The sequence below is a fragment of the Pan paniscus genome, chromosome 7, assembly GCF_029289425.2.
Source record: "Pan paniscus chromosome 7, NHGRI_mPanPan1-v2.0_pri, whole genome shotgun sequence".
In the NCBI taxonomy this organism is placed as follows: Eukaryota; Metazoa; Chordata; class Mammalia; order Primates; family Hominidae; genus Pan; species Pan paniscus.
In genome coordinates, this window is record NC_073256.2 from 104,006,175 (window position 1) to 104,023,971 (window position 17,797).

Genomic DNA, 17,797 nt, shown 5'->3' on the forward strand with positions numbered 1-17,797 from the left:
CAGTAGAGGTGAAACTGGAGTTTAAACTCAGGAAATTTGGTCCCACAGCTATGATCACATCACTAGCCTACGCAAGACCCCCTTGTTAGCAAGGCTTTCAAGTTTTCCAACAATCTGGTAACAATGAACCCTCCAAACCTCTTCTCTCATTTATTAATTCATTTGCACATCCATTCAACATATACTGGGAACCTGCTTTACGCCAGGCACTGCTCTAGGTCCTGGACTAAAGAGCTGAATGACCCAGTTCTTTTCCTTAGGTCTCTTTGGTGAAGGGATGAATAAAAATATGAAAATCCTTATTTTATGAATGCTCTCAGCACAATCAAACCTTTGATAAATCTGAGCGGGAACTTATTTTACTACCTAAGACTTTTCTTTTATGACAAATGATGGACTTCAATATTTATGAAGTATCTTTCAGATACCTGATTTCTCCAAACACTGACCCAGCTTTCAGAGTAACCAGAACTTTAGTACCATCAGGGCCTCCAAGAACTTGGACTTCTCCATGCTTGATGATATACATTTCCTTGCCAATTTCTCCCTACATTTTAGATATAAAGAGGAAATGGTAGTTACTTTATTCTTGATAATTATGCTGTAAATTAAGAAATATAAACTCTTTTAGAGGAGTAAATATAAATGAAGGAAGCAAAGAACATTAGTGTAAAATTAATTATCTTAAGACCTAAAGTATTTACAGACATGGGTTGAACATATCATGTGAAAGAAAATGATTAGGAAGATGATACTTCTCAACACGTGAGTACTGTTTGCTTCCCTTGGATACATGAAGATATTTCAGTTAGCACATTGCTTTAGGAAGGACCCTGGGTAGAGGAAGTAATTGATTTTAAGCATGGTCGAACCTGGCTTTGATGACCACCACTATGCTTGGAAGAAGTTGCTTGGTCTAGCCAAAGAGCATAGACTGCAGCCTTTCAAAGGTCAATTCTATTCATCTACCCATGGCATTGAGGTCTGATTTGGGGAATTGCGGCATAGGAGATCTTTGAGTTATTATTAGTATTCCATACTGAGATAAAGTATTAATACAGCAGGTTGTTTTACTCAGTTCTTGCCTATCTTTGGGGACTCTTGGGACCAGAGCAATGATCTTTGTTCAAGCCCTAAGAATTAAACTCCTGGAATGTTCACACAGCCACTGGTTAATGGTGTTATTCTATATTCCTGAGCCAGTATAGCAGGATGTATCAGGCTGTCAACACTATTTAATATAATCACAAAGATTTATGATGTGTACCTTGTACATAGTTTGAAAGTCTGAATCATGTCTGGTCATGCAGCTATATGCCCCATTTAAGAACATTGGACCCAAGACTAATATGAGCTTCCGCCGGTGGAGATATTTTGTTCATGTTTCTGTGGTCCACTGGAGAGAAAAATGCATCCATGTGACCCTCACAGAAATAGGACCTAGTAAGCCTGTGTCTGATTTCTCTCGTGTTTGCCCATGTATATCTTTTTCTTGCTATTCCTGCATTTTATCCTTTGCTATAATAAATCTTAAGCCATAAATATAACTTTATGTTGAATTATATGAGTTCTTACAAGTAAATCACCAAACTAGTGGGTGGTTATGAGGCCCTTGGAACACATCTTCTCTAACTTCCAAAAAGAATAAATGTCTTACAAGAGACCTAAATGGCACTTAGGTCAAGAAAGGCTGTTAAACTCTAAATAGGCCAGATTGCATAACACTAGGCAAACTATTTGGCTAGTAGTACCTACATGTCTGAATGAGTAGTGCCTTGATCACCTTGAGCTATAAAAAAAATAGCATTAATACAATAAATTCACTTACTTGGCTTAGGAGGGGACTGGGTTATTTGAGTTAATCAAATATTCTCATTAACCATACTTTGAAAGAATTAGAATACACTAAAATCAACTCGAGATTAAAAGATTTTTTTTATTTTTAAAAATATTTAGCCTACATCATTCTTTGGAAGAAAAAAATATTGATTGTAGTTTACTCTCTGAGATGGCTGAAAGAATGTCTACTTTGTTGCAGTGCTGAACGCAGGCTTGACATATAGGAGACACTCATTTATGAATGAGGAAAATATAACTTAACTATTCTCTGGGAGATTTTAAAGTCTTTCCTTACACCTAGGTTTATTTTCCTGAACATCAACTATTGTTGCTTTATAATTGCCGGGTTGTGTTTAAAGTTATCAGACTCCACCTTTTAGTTAACATCCAGGAAGCTGAAATTCTTATTTTATCTCCCCATTACTCTTATAAGGAAGGTAGAGTAAGCACTATTATTTCCTTTTTACAAAAATTAAAACAAAGGCACAGATTGGCTTAGCCAATTAGCTAAAGTTATATAACTCGGTAATTAGAAGCGAAGGAAGCCTAGAACCCACATCTCCTAACTGAGCAATGCAAGAAATACGTTTAAGTTTTGCATTGTGCAAAATACATTTTTAAATTAAAATTTTGGGGTTGGTTTTTTTTTTTTTTTTTTTTTTGAGACAGGGTCTTGCTCTGTTCCCCAGGCTAGAGTGCAGTGGGCATGATCTCAGCTCACTGCAACCTCTGCTTCCTGGGTTCAAGTGATCCTCCCACCTCAGCCTCCTGAGTAGCTGGGACCACACGCATAAGCCCCCATGCCTGGCTAATTTTTGTATTTATTGTAGAGACAGGGTTTTGCCATGTTGTCCAGGCTTGTCTTGAACTCCTGGACTTATGTGATCCTGCCACCTTGGCCTCCCAAAGTGTTGGAATTACAGTCGTGAGCCACTGCACCTGGCCTGTGCAAAATATTAAGCATATATTTATACTCAAAAACAGATAAAAGTAGAAATTCCAATATAGATGGATCTTATATTTATTTACATACTATTAATGCTAAGAACAATATCATGTCTTTGCATATTACTTTAAAAAATCATTACATTATCTGACATTTACATAGCTCCTTATTTTAATTCCTATATTTATTCTAGCAGAACATGCTACTTTATAGCTGTAAAGCATTTCATAGATATTAATTCTTCTAATTCTTGCAAAAATCCGAGTGAAGTCAAGTAGGAAACGTATCATTACTCTTATTTAACAATTGGCAGTCGAGGTTTAAAAAATTAAGTGTCTTGAGCAAACTTATAAGGCTCGCAGGTGACAGCGCCAGAACTAGCAGCACCTATGTCATCTGACTCTATATAATACATGAAGACAGACCACACCTGACGGTGACTCCAATATCAGAACTGATCTCTTAAAAACCAATGAAATAGCCATGAATGAATTAAAAAATAAGGCAAGATATCTGAAAATTAGTTTTCCAAGAGATACTTTAGGAAGTAATGATGAGGACAGGGTCATATTCCTTATTCTTTGCGTGAAGTAATTCTCAAGGAACTGGAATGATTTTTCAAAGGCAGTTATTACAACTGACTGGAGGTAGAAGTACATAGTGGGTACTTAAATACAGTTCAGCTCTTTTAATTATTTTTTAATGATCATTTCAATAATTTTCCAAGGAGATCTGGCATAATCAACGAACCAAAACTTCCACTATTTCTTGCATATTTCTAGGCTAATTTAAGCCTTTTCTGCAAGTTTAATTAGCATTCAAATTAAGTAGACATTCCTCAGAGAATAAGGGCTGACAGCATGTGCAAAATAAGATTGAACCAAGCTCTGGTTGTTAGCGTGTGGACTAATTTGGAGAAAGTATGAAAAAACAAGAGCTTCATGTAGAGTGAGGTAACCCCTGGAGATAGCGCCCTTCAAAATTTCAGGGTTTCTGTGTAGGAAGCTATTTCTAAGGCTCATGAGGGCTTTATGACACTCAAGGGCACCCCAACAGAAAAGAGCAGTGCTACTCAAAGTGTGGTTCCTGGGTCAGCAGCATCAGCATCACTAGGAGCTTGTTTAGAGGTGCAAATTCTCAGTTTACTGAGAGTTCTTACTGCAGAAATATGAATCAGAATTTTTGGGAATGAGGTCCCAGAAATTGGTGCTTTAACAAGAGCTCTAGGTGATTTCTGCCCTGCCATAGAGCATCTGAAGAAAACTCCCACTCTTTCAACCAGCCCAAGCTACCACTCAGTCAATTTCTGAACCATCCTGGGGATTAAGTAGGTCAGCAAACTTGGCCCCAAATGCAGTCATCTCTTAAATTATATAGATAACCTCAAATTGAACGTATTTTTTTCCTTCCCCTTGCCTTCAATATTTTGTGAAAACGATAAGCAAAACAAAGCTGACTTCAGCTGTCTCAAGTCCTGTCAAGTAACAGCCTTTCTTCTCTGTCAATATCTACTATCATGTAAATCCGCTCTTAAAGAAATGTGACTTGTCATTCTAGTGTCTCCTTGTTTCTACTCTCCTGTGGGCGGCAAGCCACCCAGGTGCCGAGGCAAGAGACCGAGGACACAAGCTGTTCCAGTATAATAAAATATAAAATAAGAATAGTTATACCAGATATAGATCTTAGATATGATTATATATGAATATCATTAGTCATGAGTTTGTAGCAATTACTCTTTATTCCAATATTATAATAATCCTCACTCTATAATCATAACCTAGGGAAAACCAGGCCATGCAGACATAGGAGCTGAGGGGACACAGTGAGAAGTGACCAGAAGACAAGAGTGCGAGCCTTCTGTTATGCCCAGACAGGGCCACCAGAAGGGCTCCTTGGTCTAACGGTGACGCCAGCGTCTGGGAAGATGCCCGTGGCCAGGTGGACCATGGTCTAGCGGTAGCGAAAAGTGTCAAGGAACAACACCCGCTACTTAGCAGACTGGGAAAGGGAGTCTCCTTTTCCCTGGGGGAGTTTAGAGAAGACTCTGCTCCTCCACCTCTTGTGGAGGACCTGACATCAGTCAGGCTCACCCGCAGTTATCCAGAGGCCTAACCGTCTCCCTGTGATGCTGTGCTTCAGTGGTCACGCTCCTAGTCTGCCTTCATGTTCCATCCTGTACACCTGGCTCTGCCTTCTAAATAGCAGTAGTAAATTAGTGACAGTACTAAAAGTCTCTGATATGCAGAAATAATAGCATAAGCTGTCTTTCTCTCTGTCTCCTCTCCCTCTCTGCCTCGGCAGCTAGGCAGGGAAGGGACCCCTGTCCAGTGGACACGTGACCCACGTGACCTTACCTATCATTGGAGATGACTCACACTCTTTACCCTGCCCCTTTTGCTTTGTATCCAATAAATAACAGCACAGCCAGACATTTGGGGCCACTACCGGTCTCCGCGCATTGGTGGTAGTGGTCCCCCGGGCCCAGCTGTCTTTTCTTCTATCTCCTAGTCTTGTGTCTTTATTTCTACACTTTCTCATCGCCGCACACAGGGAGAAGCCCACCGACCCTGTGGGGCTGGTCCCTGCACTCTCCCACCTACTTAATTCCTTTTCCTGCCTTATTTGTCTCCACTGATGTTTTTGTTATTGAGTGATGAATGTGATGTGAAGCAGAAATTAGAAATGAAAAGGCTGCATCTACTCTGCATTTCATACTTTGTTAAACAAATTTGCACTGCTTAGGGGCACAGGTGCTAGAGTTTATGTGAGTTATCACAGTTTTCAATCTCTGTTGCTACTGGCCCCAAATGAAAGGACATGTTGTGGTGCATTAAAGTCATGTCATTTCAGTACACCACTGCCCCCAAGGGGTTCTTGGACTGCACTATGGCTTGTATTTCCCATTTCAATAAAATTGATTTCATATCACCAATCTGCCTTCTTTTAACTTGGACTAATTTGTGTGGGATTGTATATTCTTGCTTCCCATTTTATCATAATCTCTCTTCCATTTTCCCCCTTCATCTCTGAAAGCTCATTCTCAGTTGCTCTCTCTGACTTTTCTTCATTGATCTCTTCAAACACTAGAGCTCTTCAAAGTTAGAGGCAAGGCCCTCTTCTCTGACCTTTCCTTGAGCTTTTCTTGAAGTCTGCTTCCTTTATATTACAGTTCCCAGTAAACCCCAGTTCCATCCTCTCTCATTAGACTGATTTTCACTGTGTACTTGGCATCTCCACCTGATGCCTTGAAGTACCTCATACTCCATTTGACTTTGTCGTTCACCACAGTCTCCATCACTCACTTGCTTCCGTTCCTTGGATATGCCAAGCTCCATCTTGCCTCTCAGCTCATGGCTCCAAGTCTTCATAAAAAATGCCATCCTGTCCACTTTTTTTTTTTTTTAAACTAAAGAACTATTTATCTTTAGATTTTTCAAAGGTCACTCCTGACAACCTAATAACCTCCCCATCTCCCAACCCTGGATCTAAATTAAGTGTCTTTGCCACTACATACTCTTCTGGCAACTTCTATTTTCCCTTTATACAACTTAGCACATTTTGGAATTATGTATTGACTTAATTTCACTTGTTTATAGCTTGTCTCTCCCATGAAGCCAGTGGTTCTCAGTTTTGGCTGCATTTTAGAATGATATAGGAGTTTTAAATAATACTGGTATATGGCCTCCATCTAGACCAAATCAATCACTGAGGGGTGGAGCCCAGACGTCTTCATTCAGGTGATTCTGATGTGCACTGTGAATTGAATACCACAGCACTAGAAAGGTAGGCCCCTAAAGGACAAGAACCATCTTTTTTTTGCTCAGTGCCCTCCACTGTTTCTGGCTTATCATATTGAGAAGTATTTACTGAGTTTTGTGGAATAAATCATTCTAAAATTGTTCTAACATTTACCTTATTATAGTTCTCTGCACTCCCTCTATAGACACAGTTCCTTCCTTTTTGCCTTAGCTCACATTTCTTTCCTCTACCCAGAACGCCTATTTCCTCTTTTACTTGGTGTACTCCAATTCATTTTTCAAGACTTAGCTCAGACATCATCTTCTCTAGGAAATCTTACTGTAACCAGGAAGGACAGGTGCCCCTCCTTTGTGTCTTACAACAGCGTGTGCTTGCTTTGACCATAGCATTTAACACATTATTTTGAAATGATAAAAGTGCCTCTCATCTTTGTTCGCTTGTGAACTCACCAAGGTGTTGGATCATCTTGCATTTTTTGAACTACTCATTTTTCTTTTTAAATTTTGATTATTGAGTTTATCTTTGGTTGAGTCTGTCACGATATAAATCCCAGGGTCATCATTCCTTTCCTCTCCCTTAAGTTAGTGATCAGAAATATGCAAAAATATTTATCTGAGGGGATGTTCTTTTTATTTATAATAGCAAACATTTGAAAATTGATCCTGATACATCCATAGACTGAAACATCATGCAGCTTTAAAAAATCATATTGTAGATTACTTAATACATAGTGTTCATATGATATATTGTTACACGACAAAGCATGTTTCAGAACATATGTACAGTATGATGCCACATTTATAGCACAAGCTTTATCTATCCATCAGTCAGTATAAAAAGATAGGCCAAAATATATGAAGAGTGGTTATTATTGGATGGTGGTATTTATGTCCTTATGTTTTTATGTGTTTTCTATTTTAAAATAATGAACATGCATTATTTTCTAATCATAAAAAGCACAGTACAGTTTTTTAAAATGTGGCATTGATTATTCACTACTTGGGAGAGCAAAATGAAGGTAACTGATATTTTGCCGAAGACATAAAAAAGGCTGAACCACCTATCGCTTCTGTAACTTTTTCCTCCACTTTAAATATTTGAAATTAATAAGCTGTGATGATTGATAATTAACATTTAAACAGAGCAGTTTTTCAGACTACCCACACTTCTATCCTATAATATAAGTAACGAAATCCATATTGTCTTGTTCCTTTGTGAACTCTGAGAGCACGTTATTGCTGTACAGAGCTATATATCATAATTATTTCTATACTATGGAATTCACCCTGAACAAATTTTGTTTAAACAATGCTCTTGACTTATGTCCGAAATCCTCAAATGCATTCATTAGTTGTGCATTTGAAAAATAGCATGCACTCACCTTTTTGCAGACAAAGTCACCAGGCAAATAGAGAACGGATTTCAATCTTAGCAACATGTCATAAATCATCTGTGTATCACAACCCTATATAAAAAGAAAAATAATTCTTATAGAAACAACTAAAGGCCAATATTCCAAATGAATTCAAAACTCAATGAAAATAAACAGTAATATATATTGTCTGCATTAGCATAAAAATATTAACTGCCAATGGCTATGGACATGTCATGACTCAAAATTTAGAAAAAAAATACCTATAGTATAATGGCAAGAATTTAGATCTTGCTCAGATAGACTTGGGTGTGAATCCTGTCTCTACTACACATTGCTACATAACCTCTCATCCTCAGTTTCCTAACCTGTAAAATGGGGATAAAAATGGTACTTATAACAAAAACTTAATGTGGTACTTAATAATAGCTATTAATGATAATATACTAATAATAGATTGTTAGTATATTAGGACCAACATAGATCAAAATCTTTGCTAGATATTTTTCTTTCTTAAAACATGTTTCACACCATTGTTAGATATTATTATTTAACCTTGCAGGCTGGTCTATCTTTCTTCTCCAACTCAATTATCTTCTTAAGGCAGGGAAAAAAAAAGTACACAATAGATACAAAAGCAATATCTGTTGAGTGAATGATTGTTCATATTCACTTTAATAGTGTAAGAAACACTGTTTGGCTATAGGTCTATATTTGTCATCTGTTTAAATAACTATATCTATATGAGCTAAAAAAATCTTTAGGTGCTACAAAAAACTCACTTACATAGTAGTTTTGAATCTTTTGCTTTCAACAAATATATATTTTTTCATTTTCTCTCAGAGCTGCTAACATGTAACAGCTTTCCTCTTGTGGGTGGTCCTGTCCACCCCTTGAGGGAATTATGATTTTGCTGTGAACTAATTGTAGAGTCAGTGGCAGAGAAAGGAGAAGCAAAGGGTCTGCTTCCAATTTGTGGATCAGACAATCATTCCTTTAGCAATCACCAGTTTTCTGTAATAGCTTCAGTAGCAGACACTTGACCTAGATCCATATGAAATTTAGACTTCAGGGTTGCTTGACAGATAAGGCAAGCTAATGATTTATGATTGAAGTATCTCCAAGTAGCCATTGGTGAGAAGCATTCAGATGAATGTGCTGTTAGAATTTTTAAAAATCACTTCAGAAAGTATAGCTTTTGGTTCTCTAGGATAGAAAAAAAGGCCAAGGCCAGAAGACATATCTTCTTAATACAGTCTAACAAATACTGATGAGAAGCTGTTTTGAGCAAGGCTTTGTATGATAACCTTGGAGGAATTAAAGATGAAAGAAAGTAAGTCTACTTGGGGTGATCTTGTAAGTAAGCAGAAAAGCTGTAATCGATGGTAGAAGATAATCATGTCATAAAACATTCCACAAATATCCATAAAACTTATAAGATAAAGAGAGTTAATTTTGCTTGGGAGTGGGATGAGAGAGATGGGAAGCACCAGGAAAGTGCTCATTTGGGTAACAAAATTTGAATCATTTGAGGATGAGGATGATTTGTATTTGCAAAGATGCACAAAGCCCCTTTTATGCAGAGGGAAATTTACCTTTTCTTTGGTTGTTATGTATTTGCTTTGTGCAAAGTATACACGTTTTATTTATATTTGTTTTAGTCCTACTATGTCTGATAGGTTACCATATTTGCTAAAGCAAATTACAAACATAATTTTTTTTCTAAAAGGCATGGTTCTTTTGTTTTTAGTAAGAATTAAATAAATGTCCCAAGTGCTTAATTTCTTTAAATGTTGTCATCATTTCGGAATAATTTCACTTCAGAAATTGGTATTCCAATCCATTTAAAACTCACTTAGAAAAAGGCAAATAGACTTTGGATTGATTTTTGGATATTCTCCACTAAAGAAAATTTGTGTCTTTGATATGGTAAAGAAAATCCACTTGAAATATGCTTGGAAGTTCTTGAACATGTACATGTCTGGAATATTTCTGCAATGAAGGTAACTCTCAGTCACTCATGTCCATGGAGAAGATTTACATTGTAAATGATCAGAAATAGAAGATCTCAAAAGACCCACTTATATTTGTTTTCATATAAATAATTTGAATTTTTGGCACTAATTTTTAAGGTTGTAATTATAATTTGTAAATCAAAAATGAAATTTTTATTCCTTGAACAATTCCTATCAGAATGTATTTTGATGAAAACTCCCAACTATATTAAGTTATATTCATGGGAAATATTAGTGATTTTAAATATTGTTTTCCTGTGGCAGTAATTCTGATTTCATATAAGTACATATATAAAAATTATATATGTATATATAATATGTACATATACTATATAATATAAAATATATATTATAAAAATTATATACATTTTAATTATATATAATTATATACGTATAAAATAGAAATACTGCCACAGTAATCAGAATATATGTATATATACACATACACAAATATGTGTGTGTATAGTAAGTTCTTATAATTTTATGTTGCCTTGGCACCAATTTTGAATATAAGTTTAACTTTCTTATACTGGAAGCGGGATCAGTCACACTTGACAAGGTTTCCAGTTCTCTACCTCTTCTCAGTTCCTCAATGTGGTTGATCCAGATACCTGCTTTATACCACTGCCTCCTGGTGACCACCTCTCTATGGTACAGCTGGATGCAATTGACTAGAATTGCCCCACTGACTCCCGGAGCTTATGTAGACGAGCAGATATTCCACAGTGACTACCTGTCAGTCACAGCAAGGCCCCATGGAACACATGTCTGCTTGCTGTATACCAACCTGTTAGAACTTCCCTTGGGAAACCTCCCTGGGTAACACCCTGGATCCCAAAAAGGCTTTGGCCCATTCTCTCTCTCTCCCCACTGGTTGAGCACGAGTGTTACCCCTTCCCATTGGCCCTGTGAGGCGTGCTGACCTTTTCTGTCTGGGATCTGTAGGTAATAAAAATGCTTCTATTACTTCATGGGTTTTGTTGTGCTGCTGCTTCTGTGTCTCTCGCCTGACTGACATATCCAAACCTAACTTTTTTTTCCAGTAGAGGGTTTTCCTAGGGAGTGGCTATCTTATAGGAATAAACTGGACACGGGTCAGACGAAAGCCACAAGGGCATCGGCCAATATAAACAAATTCCCTGTGAAAGAAATGTCTGTTCATGGTCGACCGCCTAGGCATGAGGTCGTCAACCGGGATCAAGAAGTATCCCATGAAAGGCACACTGTGAACAGCCACCACCCATCCTCTGGAACCCCGTGAGGGCAAGGCTGGAGTTTATGGCCACTCTCCCAAGACAGAACCCAAGACCAAATGAGAGGAAATCCTAAAAATGTGGCAGCACAGTTGGCCTCCGTATCCATGGATTCCACCTCCACGGGTTCGAACAACTGTGGATGGAGAATATTCAGAAAAAAAAAATAGCAATACCACAATAAAAAAATACAAACAAAAAATACGGTATAACTACTATTTACATTGCATTTGGTACTATAAGTAATCTATAGATGAGTTAAAGTATACAGGAGGATGTGGGTAGGTGATATGCAAATACTATGCCACAGATTTTGGTTTCCTCAGGGGTCCTGGAACCAATCCCCTGTGGATACCATGGGGTAGACTATATTTTTTCAATACTGAAAAAATTGGAAACAACATACTGTCAATCTATGGGCAGATAAAATATTGAATATTTGTAGGTTGGAATATCACAAAGTGGTTAAAATAAACTACAGATTGGCCGGGTGCGGTAGCTCACACCTGTAATCCCAGATTTTGGAGGCTGAGGTGGGCGGATTGCTTGAGCTCAGGAGTTTGAGACCAGCTTGGCCAACATGGCAAAACCCCATCTCTACTAAAAATACAAAAATTAGCTGGGCATGGTGACACATGCCTGTAATCCCAGCTACTTGGGAGGCTGAGGTGGCAAGATCGCTAGAACCTGGGAGGCAGAGGTTGCAGTGAGCCAAGATTGCACCACTACTCTCTAGCCTGGGTGACAGAGTGAGACCCTGTCTTAAAAAAATAAATTAATTGACTAAAAAATGAAAATAAAGATAAAAATAAAATAAACTATATATATTTAAATGTATGATTAAACTCAACCAATAGTGTGGTCTGAATATAGAATATATTCAGTATGATTCCACCTATAAAAATCTAAACACACTACTACCAGTTTATGTTTATATGGCTATAAAGTAAAATGATAAAGATGAGGAGTGGCAGGATATCCTCAGATGAGGGTCATCTTAGTGGCCACCTTAGGGAGGGAGGAAGGAGAATGGGTTTGGGGAGAACTGATGAAACTTCAACTTTCATTTTTATTAATTTTAAATTTTAAGAAAATAAGTGTCTCCCTTTGTGGAGAAATGTGTTTAGTCTTCTTTCCCCTTTTATCCTTTAGGTGGGCTCAGGGACAGATAGCAGCAGTGAAGGAAATCGGATCAATGGGAAGCGTGAGACCAACCTAGGAGACAAGCCTGAACATAGATAAGCAAACAATTAGCACTTTTCTTGGCAGGAATACACACAAGCACTTACGTCGATAGCTTTCAGCTGACAGCTTGGGTTTTCTCAGAGAAAAACATTTGAACCAATCTAAATATGACTTTTTATTAACATACTTGGATAGCACATGGATCAAGTCATGCAAACTGAATCTAGCAGCTGTATATAGTAAAAACTTAGAATTTAACTTTCACCAATTAAGTGATCCTGTCCCCTAATGATTACTTTATGAAAAGATGCCACTAGCTTTGGGGCAGCTTTGGTTTAGGACTAAATCTTTCTTATTTGGATGTAGGCCTAGTGAAATAAAGTTTGCATTATGATGTCATTATAGTTTATAATGTGTTTGAGAACTATTATTATTCTTTTTTTTCTCCAGAAAATGATTATTTTCTTGAGATATACATTGCTTCATATTGTGTGATTAAAAAGAATTACATCCTGGGGCTTTTTCTCTCGGTAACCCAGCTACATTTTGTTTACAGTTAGGAAATTTTCTGATGTATGAAAAGACAGGATTGCTTTGTAAATGTCTCTTTTTTCTATAAAGTGAGAGTAACTGAGAAAGTATCAACATTAACATTATATTAGTACATAATATTTATATTATGTTTTACTGTCTTATCCTTACCTGCTTAATTCTTCCAGCCTCTCATTGATGCCTGGCATTAATGAATATATGGTCATCACTCCTGGCTTTTAGATAAGAACTGGAGTCCCAGGAAGCCTGTCGACTTTCTCTAAGGTCACACATGCGGTAGGTATTGGAGGAAGAGTATCACCAGAGTGTGTGTTTTTATCTACACTTGGAGCAACTTGAGATCAAAGGTTTGTATTATTCACTCTTGTATCCTTAGTGTCTCATCAGGGTTTAGGGCATGTTGGATGCTAAATAAAAATGGGCTGACATATAGAATGAAGCTGTTAGAAATTATTCCATTTTGGACAATGAGAAATTCAGTGCTGTATAGCTGTGTTACAGATTTGAATGAGGATATTGGAGATTTGAATGGAGTTGGGAGAAATGTTATTTTGATTCACAAGAGAGCCATAGGTTAGATGGTGGTTCTTGTACCCAGGAAATTCCACTTTTAATAATGGCAAGCTCCGAATACAATTGTGAAGTTGGTAAAATGTTTCCTTGGAATGCGTACCCTCTTAGTCCTATAGAATTTCTCCATTTCTAGGCTCATTTCTGCTTTCTTTGAAACAGAACTTAAGATATCATCAGTATTTTATAACTCACTGTGAATTTAAGTCACTCAAGTATAAGCAATGGTCTTCAGGGCTTTTTCCATCTCAGCCTGCTTATTACAAAAAGACGTGCTTTGTTCTATCTTAAACCCCATTCTCATTAAACAAGTAAGTTATAGGTGATATGACTAGGGCAGGGAATTCTGAATTCAGTTCTTCATGCCATCGACTATGCGAGGCATGATACTGATTGGTAGCTGTTGGGACCAGCAAAGTCAAATGTGATAAAAAATTTGCAAAGTGCTGTGATGTCATAATTTTTAATATTACTTCTAAGTAATATTAGACCTAAACTTACAGTCAATATTTGCAACACTAGTAAAAATCATCTTCGTCAAACTTTCTCTGAAAATTGGCAATAGTTCTACTTTTCTAGGAGTTTGGGTCAAAGTGGGAAGTCATGAGTTAGACGGAACTCTGAGGATGAAACTAATCCAGCAGTCCCCAATCTTTTTGGCACCAGGGACCAGTTTTGTGGAAGACAATTTTTTCACTGATGGGCAGTTGTGGGGATGGTTTCGGGATGATTCAAGCACATTACATTTATTGTGCATTTTCTTTCTATTTATTATTACATTGTAATATATAACAAAACGATTATACATCTCACCATAATGTAGAATCAGTGGGAGCCCTGAGCTTGTTTACCTGCAACTAGACAGTCCTATCTGGGGGTGATGGGAGACAGTGAGGAATTACCAGGCATTAGATTCTCATAAGGCAAGTGCAACCTAGATCCCCGCATGCATAGTTCACAATAGGGTTCTGCTCCTATGAGAATCTAATGCCACTGCTGATCTGACAGGAGGCGGAGCTTGGGTAGTAATGCCAGCAATGAGCAGTGGTTGTAAATACAGATGAAGCTGCTCTCACTGACCCACCACTCAACTCCTTCTTTGCTGCCCAGTTCCCAACAGGCCACCGACTGGCACTGATCTGTGGCCCTGGGGTGGGGACCTCTGATCTAATCAATTTTTCTATGATCAGGCAGGGCCACAGGAAGAATCTGATTTTACCTGTGTAGAAACTCCCACATGTTTGCATCAGTTTTATTTCTCCATTTAATAATAACTATGTAATTTACTATATGCCAGGTACTGATATAAGTGCTTCATATGTTTTGAGTCCCTTACAACCAAGTATGTTATCTCATTTATTTAGTATCTCCCCTCCCTATCGGAGGGCTCCAGAGGGCAGAAACAACATGGCTGCAGTAGCTGGGCAGTAGCCCTCCATGTCTGGCTCAGTGCTTTAGACAGGCCAACTGCTGAGGATGTATAGTTGAATGGAGTTCATTTAGATTATAAACTCACTATTCAAAATATTTTTTAAAAGTCTAGCAACAATACTTCATTTCTAATACCATTAGGGTAAAAATAAAGTTGGTAGAAATGAAACACAAGTCTCACTGTAGTCTCACTCTCACGTTCTGATTTCAGGCCCTGTGGAGTAAATATGTGATGACATATCAGATAAGTAGGATGTCACTGCTGGGGATCTGCATGTGAGTGCTAGAAAGCATGCTGCCATTCCGGTTCTCTTCCTGGCTCAGTCTGTCACTCACACACAAAACACTTCCTTCTCATCCTTCCGTCCACAGAAGTCACAGCTTTTGCAGGCTCTCTTTGCCACAGAATCGCAAACAATGAGTCAAAGATCCCAGTGAGGTGTCCTGTTGGGATGGGTTCTGCATAATTACCATAGCAGCAAATAGACATATTGTGCCTTCCTTGTCGGACTGTAGTACCTACATTTCAATTTTGGTATCTCTGGGTCTCTGGTTTCCTGCTGAACTGCGGGCTGTTTCTAAAGGATGCGATTCTAATGCACGCCACTAGGTGGCGCAACAGAACTTTTATTAAAGTTTCTCCCGTTTCTGGTAATGCAGTAGTAGAGGCAAAATGTGATTTCCCCAGCATTTAATATGATAACATATATTTAAAAATCGAGATCGAAATAATAAATCATCAGAAATGAGGGGAAATTGCCCATCTCATAGAAATGAATCGCTCCTTATTAGCTTAATACTTGTGCTTGGGCCTGGAATAACGTGAAATCTGCAAGGAAGAGGAATCATTTTTGTGAAAAATCAATATATATATATAATTTGACTATTCATCTCTGAGCTATTTCAAATCTCTGATCACCCATGTTGAAGCAGCAAATCTTACTAATTAACCACAATTTATTGAAGCAAAGTTTTGGTGAAAATCTGTGACTCTAATTCCACCTGCTTTGATTAAGAGGCGAAAAAACCTACATGAGATTCAGAGGCTTTTCTTAGCAGGAAAGTAGAAAAGTGTATGTGACTGTAGGTATCTATCTGATGTGCCAAGTCTTAGTCTGTGAATATCGCGAAAGGATTGCCTTGATCTTGACCTTTTTTTTTTTTTTTTTTTTTTTTTTTTTTGAGGCAGGGTCTCGCTCTGTTGCCCAGGCTGGAATACAGAGGCACAATCATGGCTCACTGCAGCTTCAACCTCCTGGGCTCAGGTGATACTCTTGCCTTGGCCTCCTGAGTAGTAGGGACTACAGGCACCTGGCTAAATTTTCTATTATTTGTAAAGATGAGGTCTCACTATGTTGCCAGGCTGGTTTTGAGCTCCTGGGCTCAGGCAATCCTCTTGCCTCAACCTCCCAAAGTGCTGGGATAACAGCCATGAGCTACCGCACTGGGCCAGCTTGACTTTTGACTCTAGTGAAACTTTTCCAGTTCCTTCCCACCTTATCAGTGATCCGGATAGGTTTGGTAGAGAACTGAAGGTAAGAATGATAGAGTGGTGTGAAGAAAGCCGTGCTCAAACTGTCCCAATGCTTAGAGCTCAATGACCTCAGTCAGGTAAGTTGTTTGCTCTCCGTAAAATGGGATAGTAACAAAGCTTTCATTGGAAGTGTATTAGTTTGTTAGGGCTGCCATAACAAAGTTATACAGGCTGTGTGTGCTTTAAACAACAGAAATTATTTTCTCACAGTTCTGGAGGCTAAAGGCTTAAGATCAAGGCATCAGCAGGTCTGGTTTCTTCTGTGGCCTCTCTGCTTGGCTTGCAGATGGCTACCTTCTCACTGTGTCGTTACATGGCTTTTCCTCTGTGCACTTGCACCCGTGGTGTCTCTGTGTGTCCAAATATCCCCTTCTTATAAAGACACCAGTCAAATTGAATTAGGACCCATCCTCCTAGCCTCATTTTAACTGAATCACCTGTTTCAGTAAACAGGTTAATACTTTTACATGCTTATGAGCTTTCACCCAGGTGCCTCTAGTTTCTCACTCCATAGGCTCCTACGCGTCCTTCTAGGTCCCACACCTGGACCATTCCCTCCTTTGTGCACTCAGCTCCCTGGGTGCAGAGGTGGCTTTCAGTGAAGGGAGGAGACTGGTTCAGAAGCAGTGCAAGGATCAGTCAGGTATAAATTATGAGATGTAGGGTGGAGGATCACTATTCATCCTATTTCCTTCCTAAGAAAATAAATTTGTGTAAATTGCTAAGACTATCTCTATGAAAATAAATTTAGAAAGATTCCATACCTACATATTTTCTACTTCACTTGGCTTTACAAAAAAAAAAACTTTTTCATGTAACAGAAATATAAATGTAGATGGGTTCTTTCTGGAAAGAACTGTATCTTTAACAGAAATGTCAGGAAAGAATGAATCTAAGTTATATACAACATTAGCAAGATGTGAAGATTTAACCTTTTTTCTCAATCAGATGTTGCTGATTTGGTGGAGTACCAAAAAGTACATATAGAAAGAAAAAAAACTATGAGGCAAAAAACTGATATCTTCCCAAATAGGAGATGATCCCATAAAAGTCATTGGTATCTAATTTAAAGCATTTGTTTTCCTTTAGAAAAGAGTTACTTACTGTCACTTATTCTCAATTAAGTTCGTCATTCAGGTATAACGAGTTTTATAATATTTTAAAACACTGTTAAGATAATTTAGCTTAGTGACTTTCATACATTTCTGACCATACCTATAATAAGACATACATTTTCATTGTGCTTAGTACACACATAAATATGTATATGTGATTTTAAAAATAAAACATACAAAAATTTTATAATACCTACTCTTATGTATGAGGCACTCTGCTATTTTG

At 37.9% G+C, this 17,797-nt stretch overlaps 1 protein-coding gene across 1 annotated transcript in view; it reads right to left on the reverse strand.

Moving 5' to 3' along the window:
- CNGB3 (cyclic nucleotide gated channel subunit beta 3) overlaps positions 1–17,797 on the reverse strand; it is a 170,560-nt gene that overhangs the window by 29,832 nt on the left and 122,931 nt on the right. Inside the window, exons 14-15 of the mRNA XM_003821153.7 lie at positions 7,926–8,009; positions 429–547 (exon numbers count right to left, since the gene is read on the reverse strand). Of these exons, the coding sequence (XP_003821201.2) occupies positions 429–547; positions 7,926–8,009 (203 nt within the window). The remainder of the gene's footprint in view (positions 1–428; positions 548–7,925; positions 8,010–17,797) is intronic.